Source organism: Pongo pygmaeus, chromosome X, assembly GCF_028885625.2.
Source record: "Pongo pygmaeus isolate AG05252 chromosome X, NHGRI_mPonPyg2-v2.0_pri, whole genome shotgun sequence".
In the NCBI taxonomy this organism is placed as follows: domain Eukaryota; kingdom Metazoa; phylum Chordata; class Mammalia; order Primates; family Hominidae; genus Pongo; species Pongo pygmaeus.
The window spans coordinates 13,270,836-13,282,163 of NC_072396.2; the positions used below are offsets into that span (position 1 = coordinate 13,270,836).

The following is an 11,328-nucleotide window of genomic DNA, read 5'->3' on the forward strand; positions in this document are numbered from 1 at the left end:
TAAATCATATTAGATCCCTGAAAAAGGCCAAGACCAGCAGAGGTCAATGTTCGCTATTTAGAAATAGAGAGTGAATAAAATCACAATAGAAAAACAGTCAGAAACGGGTTGTGCTAAAGCTAAACTTAGAATTATCATATGATCCAATAATTCCACCCCTAGGTATATGCCCCCCAAATTTGGAAACATATTCAAACAGAAACTTGTACAGACATGTTCATAGCAGCACTATTCACAATAACCAAAAGGTAGAACCACCCAATGGCCATCAACAGACAAACAGATGGCCAAAGTGTGGTCTATCGCTACGATGGAATATTATTCAGCCTTTAAAGGGAAAGAAATCCTGACACATGCTACAGCATGGATGAACCTTGAAAACATCGTGCTAAGTGAAAAAAGCCAGATGCAAAAGGAGGAATATTGTGTTTCCGCTTCTAGGAGGTGCCTGAGATTGGAAAATTCACAGAGACAAAGTAGAATGGTGGCTATCAGGGTCTGAGGGTGGGGGGGCAGTGGGGCGTTATCTATCGTTTAATGACTATATAGTTTTTGTTTGGGATGATGAAAACAGTTTGGAAATAAATAATGGTGATAGTTTCACACATTAGGAATGTAATTAATGCCAATGAATTGTATACTTAAAAATGGTTAAAATGGCAAATTTGATGTTATATATGTAAATTTTCAACTGATAAGAACAGACACTATACTTGATCTTAGCGAGACAGATAAATAGATAGATACATAGATAGATACATACACATTCACACAGTAAAAAAATGGGGGTGGGAGCAGCAGGCTGAGCTGAGGATCTTCAGAGCTTTGCTCCTTCCCGTCCGTGCTGATTGGATGCCCACGGGCCAGCAGAGAGCTGGTAATCATATAGATAGCAATTGGCCTGAAATAAGTCAAAAGGGTTTGAGGCCCATTTTGCCTCTATGTCGCTGTGAACCTTGGCAAGTCATTTCATTGCTCCAAAGCCTCGGCTCCCATCAGCAGAGCATGAAGCTGCATCACAGTGATCTGCTTCATGATTTCTGATTCCTCAGAGAGAAAAGCAATTTGCTTGACACAAAGCAGTAAGTCTGAAAATGGTCAGAATAGCGATGTCACCTATTTTCATGCCTGATTAGCAGTAGTTTAGGATGGGAGTTGGCACACTATGGCTCGCAAGTGAAATCCAGCCTGTCATCTGTTTCTGCAAATTTTTATCAGAGCACAGCCATCCCCATTCATATGTGTATTGCCTGTGGCTGCTTTCACGCTACAATGGGCAAGTTGAGTATTTGTGACAGAGACCCTCTGGCTTCCAAAGCCAAAAATGTTAACTATTTGGTCCTCTATAGTTTGCTGACCCCTGAGTTAGATGATCACAGTTGTACTCTTAAATGACGCAGTCACCGCCTTTTCAGAAACAGAAAGAGAAACCTTCCGTATAATGATTAAAGTTAATTTAAAACAACAAATGCCCCTGGAAAAGGATGTCTCTGGTTAACAGTATCCCTGAAAAGCCTTCTGTCTCTGCGTTGAAAATCCCCCTTCCAGGATCCCATATGGGTCTGGTTCAACGGGTTGTAATTTGAAGACATACTCCAAAGTTGTCTGTCCTCTCAAAAGTGTGGGAGGTTTTGATAGCAACACATCATGTATGCTGCAGAAATTGTTTCTCAGCTTTCCAGCTTTTCAATTTTTAAAGAACTCTAACTAAGATGTCCTGCTTCCCTTCTCCCTTTGTTTTTCTCATTGGCATTTAGGTCATTGACATTTCCATGATCTTGGCCGAAGCAATCCGAAGGACACACAATGGGGAATCCGTGTCCTACCTGTTCAGCCACGTCCCGCTATAAATCCAGAATGGGAAGTGTCCAGCAAGCCTACTCTGACTTCTGACTTGTTTTTGTTTTCTGGATTTTTAGCTGTAGGTACTCAGCAATGATAGGTTAATCACTGGCAAAAGCATCAGATCTTTGTATATGCTAAGATTTATTGTTTCCCCTTCTAAAGCTCAAGATCATTTCTTTCCAGTTTTTGGGGAAATGGTGGTGGTTATTTGGTCTTTAAGTGAACTGTCTTAAATGAGAAACGTTTTTGTCATTTTGACTTTTAACAGGTACAGGTGATCTCTTCCTTTGTTCTTTCAGTACTTTGAGGCAACAACTTTCAAGTATATAATTTCATTGTGGAAGTCATAGTTTATATATTTCGAGGTTGCCAAAGGTGACTTCAGATTAAAGCCTTCTGTGTAAATATATACTGATAATGCCTATGGACATTTGGGTAAAACCCTGTATAGAATTAATTATCCTTTTACTTTGGAGTGAACCTTGGAAAATTTATAATTATAATACCATGGATTTTGAATTTTTCTCTTTTTTTTTTTTGATAACTCAGTTTCAGATAAACCATCTTGGTTATTGTGCTTAATTTGGACCAAATTTTATTTAGCTTAATATGGACACTGACACATTTTGGGGGGTATACATTAGACATATCAGAGCAGTGTAGTTCTGGATCATTTTTTAAATTACCTCTTCTAAAACATAACTGTCACTTACCTGAAATGCTGCATCCTAAAATTCCAAAATTATATTGAGCAATCGCCAAGGCCTAAAGCCAACTGACTTAAAGGTAATCATTTCAGCTAAGATTAAATTTAAAGTCTAAGAATGTATAGAGCTAGTTTTAAAATAATGATCTCAGATTTTTAAAAAGGATATAGGAACCTGCATTGTCATTCTCTGAATTAAGAACTGATGGTTTCTATCATTATTTAGCCCCACGTTTGTATTTTAAAATCCTTCAGAATACATTTATGAACCAATGCGACTGGAATTAGCCACACACAATGGAAATTCAGACCTTGATTGACTATTTGGTGTTTCCAGTTCACAAAGGTGATGAAGACTGTCTTGGGAGCAGCTTAATCCCAGAATTTGTACATTTCTTGCTGCTCCTGGCATGGAAACTTAAGTGATACCACCAAATACATTGGTCCTGTCCAATTCTACTGAATGGGGGTGGACTTGGCATTTATCTGGCCAAAAACAGGAGCCAGAGAAATATGAATATACCAAAGTTGTTTAGCCTCCAACTTAAATTACATTAGTCAACTTATAGATATTCATATGATCACTTTTCTTTTTAGATACTACATCAACTAGATTCAGGAGTATATCATTTGCAGTGCTTGTATTGGTTTAAAATATAAGATTTTAGGATCCTCTAACACTGTACTAAAACATTTCAATAAAATCATTCTGACTGCTTTCATAGTTTGTATTATCATTGTGGAGTAATATGTTTTGACGGAGTGATGTGTTGCACTACCTGAAAATGTTTGCTACTTTACGATTATAGGCCAGCATACAAAATTACAGAAAAGCCAGAAGTTAATTGCTGTCAGCTGTTTTCCATTTTGAAGGTGTTTCTTCCTGAAGAACTTACCAGCAATCTCCTGTCCTCAAAGCATAACAGCTGTGCCACATAAGGTGTCCACGTTGTTAATTCCACATGTTTCCTATAAAATTAAAGATGGTACAGTGTGTTCACGCATCAGAGTAGTGATGTTCAATATCCATCTATTGGAGCAAACCAAACTTAAATGTAGACTGCATAAAACTTGTTCATATTCATTGATTTCAGAAGCACCGAGAAGGATTCCTGTCCCCATAGAACAGCCTGTTCAGTGACACTTCAAACTACTCTCGTGAGCGCAAACTAAAGTCATAATTACGTTCCCCTGGGGAAGCTCAGCTGTAAAGTATGTGTAACACTAAGAATGGCAACATGTTGTCTTGAAGTCGCAGTGAAATATGAAGACTTACAGCCAGGTCCATCTGAGAAAAAAGGTGATCACAGTGTGAGAGAACATGATAGAATGTACTAGAAAGGAGGGAAGTGAAGAAGTGAAAGCCAAAGACACTTACTTCATCAGCTTTACAATTGCACTTAATAATGCTGCCACACCTCTTCAGAGACGTTTCATTTCCTATGGCATGTCCTATCTGATCCCCTGGCTGAACTACAGGGGACAGGGCAGTAGTGAGGGGAAAGATGGAGTACTAAGGCATGCAGAGGTTGGAATCACGCTGGGGAGACCAGGAAGGGCTCGGTGATCACCATTAGATGGTTCATGTCAGGATTTTCCAGGACCCTATGGTGTGTTCCAATGTGGACTGACGCAGGACAGCAGAGGGTGTTTGGTACATGATGTGTTTGAGCAAGGATGTCCCAGGGAAGGTGGGAGTTAGGGGCTGAAACATACTCAGCTATCCTGTATCTAAATTGCGTGAAATCAACAGGGCTCCTCCTTCTCATTACCGATATTTATCTTCCTGATTTATCTCCCTGTGCCCCAGGACCACATCCCTCCACCTTTTTTCTGCCCCTGCTTTCCAAGATCACATCCTGGGTGGTTTCCTTTATTGCAGTCTTTGAGCTCTGTTTCCTATTCTGAAAGCATAATGCCCAGGAACACAGACTTCACCACTTACCGGAGTTTAAAAACCAACAGCAACAACGACCTTGGACTGGTTGCTTAACCCCTATGCCTCAGTTTCCTTACATGTGAGATGGGGATAATAAATGAGACGTTATCTGTAAAGTGTTTAGAATTGCTTGGTTTGTACATTAACTTCAGTTTTTAGAGTGAGCCTCCTGAAACTCCCCTAGAAAGAATGTAAGGTATGAAGAGGCAAGATTTTCATGCATTTTCTAGGTGTTAATCCTAGAGGGGAACACACTGCCCTCCTGCCATTTTAGAAGGGCTACATTGCCTTGGCATGTGACTGCCTCAGTGAAGGGTAGCATTTAGGTGACAAATAGTTGCATGTTAAAAAAAAAAAAAAAAACTTGATTATGCTTAAAGTAGTGGTTCTACCAGCATGTCCCGTGGTTCCAGCGCTGGTTTTGTCCACCACATTAACATTTTTTTCGCCCGAGGGTCAGCACTACCAAGTAGAATATGCATATGCTTTTAAGGCTATTAACCTGGGTGGCCTTACATCAGTATTTGTCAGAGGAAAAGACTGCTGTAATTATCATACAGAAGAAATGCCTGACAAATTATCGGATTCCAGCACAGTGACTCACTTACTCAAAATAACTGAAAACATTGGCTGTCACTGTGATGACTGGAATGACAGCTAACAGCAGATCCCAGGTACAGAGGGCACGCTATGGGGCAGCTAACTGGAAATACAAGTACGGCTATGAGATTCCTGTGGACATTCTGTGTAGAAGAATTGCTGATACTACTCAGAATGCTACAATGAGGTCTCTTGGTTGTTGTATGATTTTCATTGGTATAGATGAAGAACAAGGCCCTCAGGTGTGAAAGTATGATCCTGCAGGTTACTGCTGTGATTTAAAGCCACTGCAGCAGGAGTTAAACAAACTGAGTTAACCAGCTTCCTTGAAAAAACAAAGTGGGCCGGGCGCGGTGGCTCACGCCTGTAATCCCAGCACTTTGGGAGGCCAAGGCGGGTGGATCACCAGGTCAGGTGATTGAGACCATCCTGGCTAACACGGTGAAACCTAGTCTCTACTAAAAGTACAAAAAATTAGCCGGGCGAGGTGGCGGGCGCCTGTAGTCCCAGCTACTCTGGAGGCTGAGGCAGGAGAATGGCGTGAACCCGGGGGGCGGAGCCTGCAGTGAGCCCAGATCGCGCCACTGCACTCCAGCCCGGGCGACAGAGCGAGACTCCGTCTCAAAAAAAAAAAAAAAAAAAAAAAAAAGGTGAAAAAGAAATTTGACTGGACATTTGAACAGACAGTGGAAACTGCAATTACATGCCTGTCTACTGTTCTATCAATTGATTTCAAACCTACAGAAATAGAAGTTGGAGTAGTGACAGTTGAAAATCCTAAAGTCGGGATTCTTACAGAAGCAGAGATTGATGCACTCACATTGTTGTTAGTTTACCAAATCCATGATGCCACTTACCTGTGTGTTTGGTAACAAAAAACCAACATTATGGAGGTCCCTGGATTGAAAAAGGAGCCTCTCCCACTCCTTCTACTACTGAAGTGATTAGGACTCTATAAATAAAAACAATGCTTTTGGTATCTCAGCATTTTAGGAGGCCAAGGCAGGTGCATCACCTGAGATCAGGAGTTCGAGACCAGCCTGGCCAACACAGTGAAACCCCATCTCTACTAAAAAATACAAAAATTAGCCAGGCATGGTGGTGCATGCCTGTAATCCCAGCCACTTGGAGGCTGAGGCACGAGAATCACTTGAACCTGGGAGGCGGAGGTTGCAGTGAGCCATGATCACACCACTGCACTCCAGCCTGGGCAACAGAGCAAGACTGTCTCAAACAACAACAACAACAACAACTTTCAGCTGAGTGCCGTGGTGCATTCTTGTAATACCAGCTACACAGAAGGCTGAGGCAGTAGGATTGCTTAAGCCCAGGAATTTGAGACTGGCCTGGGCAACATAGGGAAACCCCGTCTCTTAAAAACAACAATACTTCCAGTGGGCTGTAGAAACAACAGGTAGGAATGAATGTCATGTTATTATAGCGATGGTAATCAATTGAGGTCATTTACAACAACCTGATTTCATTGTAGCCCTCCTTCACCATCCATCCCATCATAAATACAACCAAAAGTGGTGCCCAATATAAATGGAAAGAACAGTCTTCACTATCCTAACAGCTGAGTTCTGTGGCCAAAAGAAAACCCGGCTGAATGAATTTTACATTTTAAGAGAGTGATAAAAAAAGAGAATAGGAAAGTGAAAAACATAATGCAGTGGAAAATGCCCTAAATTGGGAATGTGGCGATCTAGATTCTGGTTCCTGATATGCTGCTAGCAAGCTGGGTGACCTTGGGAAAAATGTGTACACCACTCTGAGTATGAGCATCTTTCTGCAAAAATTAGAGGAAAGATGATTGCAGAAGTCCCCAGCAGTTTTAATAGGCAATGCCATTTATGCTAGATGTAGTTGGAATAGTTCTAACTGAAGGCACAGATGGTTGCTCTCGATAGGGTGACCAACTTGTTTTGGTTTGCCTGGGACTTTTCTCGATTTAGCCCTGAAAGACCTATATCTTAGGAAACCCCTCAGTCCTGGGCAAACCAGGACATTTGGTCTCCCGTTCCCTCTTCTAAGGTGGATAGTTCTGCATCCCTGGCACTACCTTGGTAAGGAATCCCACGAGCATGGCTTTGATCTTGTGCTGGTTGCAAAAACAAAAAAGCAGGCTATATGATGAGCCCAACAATGTGCAGGGGGCCTGTGGTAGCACAGGTCTTTTAAAATCTGTTCAATTAACTATAGAAGCTCAAGAGCTGTAGTCACAAAATCAGAGAGAAAAAGCAGGGGCACCTTTAGAAAATACCTTCAAGCCTGGCTTGATTACCAGTCCTTTGGCACAGCTACCTTTAACACCATAAGTGGTCTTCAGAGACCCCAGGGAACAGTCCAGGCAGAAGGCAGAGTGCTCTGAAGGTTACCTGATGTACGTTGTCCTTCCGCACATTGAGAGATTCTTAACATTTGTGAGGGCATGGCCATCTGTCTGAGGATGTATGATGCTCTGATTTTCCCTACACAAGGAGTGCTAAATCTAGTATTTTCTTGCATGGAAGCTAAGACTGACCATGAATTATGGACACATTTTAAGAACTAAAACTGAACACGTCACTCTTTAAAATCATCCTAATGATTATTTCTGGGCATATTTTGATGTACATTTACCATAGGATGAGCTCAGTATGTGCCATTGACGTTTACTCACCCAAGGAACCAAGAAGCGACCCTAAATTTCTTTTCTTTTTCTTCCTTTCCTTCCTTCCTTCCTTCCTCTCTCTCTCTCTTTCTTTCTTTGTCTCTCTCTTTCCTGTTTTTTTGAGACAGAGGGTCTCACTATATTGCTCAGGCTGGTCTCGAACTCATAGTATCAAGCAATCCTCCTGCCTCAGCCTCCAAGTAGCTGGAACTACAGGTGTGCACCACCATGCCTGGTGCAACCCTAAATTCCTTTAAGTCTCAGAAAACTCTGTATTTAGGACCAAGGCTATGGAACAGTCTTCTCAAGAATCAAAAGAAAGATAGGCAGAGATCCCTCTCCACAGCAATGGTGATCTGACTTGGCATTAATTTCTGCACGTGGATGCATTCATAGCATGCAAAGAGCAATTCTTTCTTGAACACCGACCAAGACTCATTCCTTGTCCTAACAATAATCAGGCTCCTCTGAATCCTCTCCTTGACCAGACCTGTCCTGGGCTTCCCTCTCTGTCATTGTGGAATTTAGTTTGAGCAAGAATCCTGTGAAGTCAGTTTATCAAAAAAACTCCTGCCCTTGGTATCTGACCACCCTCGATATCTTATCACCCAAGCTTGCCTTTAGCAAGAATTCTATTTGAGTTGATCCAGCAAGAATCCCTCCTACCCCTGATGTTTCCTTAGTGGTTTTCCATCCACTGCCCCCAACCCTGCTCGTTGCTTACAAATCCCCACTTGTCCTTGCTGGAGTCAAAGCTGAGATTAATCTCTCTCCCCCACTGTAAGACCCCATTGCAGTCTGTGGTCCCTAAACCTATCACAAAGACCCCCTTGAATGAAGTCTTCCTTAGTGTCTTCAATGAATGTGATGAATAACTTTTTTTTTTAACAATATAAAATTCACAGAAAAAGTCCTATGAATTAAAAAGCACTCTGGGGAAAACCAGTTGGCACAAGAGTTATTTTGGAAGAGTCAATAATCCTCCACTGATGTGCATTGGTGCAGCCATAAACACACTTTCAACCCTTGCATTTTGGAGAGGTTTTATTACATGTACATAAATTAGGAACTTTAATACATCAGAGAAATACCACTTGCTTCTCTGTATTTTGACTCGTGAACATCTTGGCTTAGACATATGTCAAACGGAAAATTCATATTTTTAGTCCTTCCACAGGCAAAATGAAGGAGTTGGTCTTGTTTCTTTCATTCATTCATTCATTCACACACTCAACAATCCCTTATGAAGCACCTATTAGTATACCATAGTGTTAGGATGCAGCTGTCATATAAGTACGAGATAAATAAAATACATGAACAAGGCTTACGTAAATCTAGCCTTCAGAGTTGACACAGGTCGTTTTTTGTTCGTTTGTTTGGTTGGCTGGTTGGTTTTTTTTTTTTTTGAGATGGTGTTTCACTCTTGTTGCCCAGGCTGGAGTGCAGTGGCATGATCTCAGCTTACCGCAACCTCTGCCTCCCGGGTTCAAGCAAGTATCCTGTCTCAGCCTCCCGAGTAGCTGGGATTACAGGCATGTGCCACCATGCCCGGCTAATTTTGTATTTTTAGTAGAGATGGGGTTTCTCCATGTTGGTCAGGCTGGTCTGGAACTCCCAACCTCAGGTGATCCACCTGCCTCAGCCTCCCAAAGTGCTGGGATTACAGGCATGAGCCACCGCGCCCAGTGACACAGGTAGTTTTATGCACAATCATTTGATGTCAGCAACACAGAAGTATGATGGCACCATGCTGTAGGCAGGATAATTTATTTGGGGTGTGTGAAACAGTGGGGTGACCAGGAAAAGGCTAGGAATGTGGCCTGCTGGGTTCAATTCTCAGCAGTGATTCCAACACTTTTTCCCCCTCCCCAGATTTTCTGGTATATCAGGCTTTGTTCTTTTAGTATTTGTGTTGATGTGTTCCTATTCTTTTGGTATTTAAAAAAATTGGAAATCGGAATCGTTTATATTTTGAGCCTACAAAGACAGCTATATTCAGCATTAAAATGCAAAAAGAACAAAGGTGCACTTGCTTAAAAAGTATGTGACCCCATCTCTTCCAGATCCTCCTACGAGATACTCCATTGTTTGCAAAGCCAATTCTGGTATACTTCTGCTGCTGAGCATTTTTTTTCTACATTTATTAGTTTCTTATGTTTCTCTTGTATTTTCCTGAGAGCTAATTTTTTCCGCAATAAACTTCCCGAAGTCCTCGATGGAGGCATTTCAGAATGGGGGCAGGGGAGAGGGAAGGTGAGACAGATGTGAAGAACTGGAGGAGGGTCTTGGGTGTGGAGAAACGGGAGGGAGGTTGGACAAACTAGCCCAAGCACCAGCCTTTCCCTGGGGCCAGACACTCCCCAGGGACAGATTCCCTGCTTTCACCTCCCAGCATGTTTCAAGGTTGTTCAGCCTCAGCACTCTTGCCATTTGAGGCTGGCTCATTCTTTCCTGGGGGAGCTGTCTTGTGCACTGTAGGATGGTAAGCAGCATCCCTAGCCTCCACCCACTAAATGCCGATAGCAACCCCCATCCCACATTTGTGACAACCAAAAGATGTCTCCAAACCTTGCCAATGTTCCTTGGGGGCAAAATCAACCCTGCTTGACAACCTGATTTATTTTAACCAAGACTTTCTTCCTCAATCTTCTTTCCTGAAGACTCAGGTCAGAGTTACAGAGGAGATTCATCCTGGCCCCTGGCCCAATCACAACTAAAAAAGTATTTTAGCACAAAGTGGATAAGACAATGGCAATCATACCTCACTTTAAAAAATTCAATGCTAGCGTTTTGGTACAAAATGAGGTTTACACCAAAATAATCACATTATCCTTGTTTTTTTGTTTTGTTTTTTGTTTTTGTTGTTGTTGTTGTTGTCGTTGTTTTTTCAGAGACAAATGTCTTGCTCTGTTGCCCAGGCTTGAGTGCAATGGTGTGTGCGGCACCATGCTTGGCTAATTTTTAAATATTTTTGTAGAGACAGAGTCTCACTATGTTGCCTAGGTTGGTCTTGAACTCCCGGCCTCAAGTGATCCTCTTGCCTTAGTCTCCCAAAGCACTTGGGATTACAGGTGTGAGGCATGGCACCCAGCCACATTATCCTTTTGATGCAGGGCCACAAGCACTGATTCCTACATCTGCCATGACCTGGGCACAAGATTTTGAATCCTTCACTAAATTATTCCCTCAATTTTCTCTAAGAGCAATTCAGCCTTAGAATAAGTCACAAGGATTTTGGTTTTTTTAAATCAAGAAATTAATATACTAGGCCTGGTGTGATGGCTCATACCTGTAATCCCAGCACTTTGGGAGGCCAAGGCAGGAGGATTACTTGAGCTCAGGAGTTTGAGACCAGCCTGGCTAACATGGCGAAACCCTGTCTCTACAAAAAATACAAAAACTAGCCAGGAGGCGGGATGCGGTGGCTGATGCCTGTAATCCCAGCAGTTTGGGAGGCCGAGGCAGGCAGATCACAAGGTCAGGAGATCAAGACCATCCTGCTAACACGGTGAAACCCCGTCTCTACTAAAAATACAAAAAATTAGCCGGGCGTGGTGGCGGGCGCCTGTAGTCCCAGCTACTCGG

General features: G+C 42.2%; 1 protein-coding gene and 1 pseudogene across 2 annotated transcripts in view; both read left to right on the plus strand.

Moving 5' to 3' along the window:
- The window catches only part of PRPS2 (phosphoribosyl pyrophosphate synthetase 2), a 33,760-nt gene extending 30,487 nt beyond the window's left edge, over window positions 1-3,273 (plus strand). For both annotated transcript variants that reach the window (XM_054470740.2, XM_054470739.2), the window contains exon 7: window positions 1,758-3,273. In XM_054470740.2, coding sequence (XP_054326715.1) covers window positions 1,758-1,850 — 93 coding nt within the window. In that variant the 3' untranslated portion in view covers window positions 1,851-3,273. The remainder of the gene's footprint in view (window positions 1-1,757) is intronic.
- Window positions 3,274-4,886: 1,613 nt separating this feature from the next.
- LOC129025428 (proteasome subunit alpha type-6-like) lies at window positions 4,887-6,011 on the plus strand (annotated as a pseudogene).
- The last annotated feature ends 5,317 nt before the right edge of the window (window positions 6,012-11,328 follow it).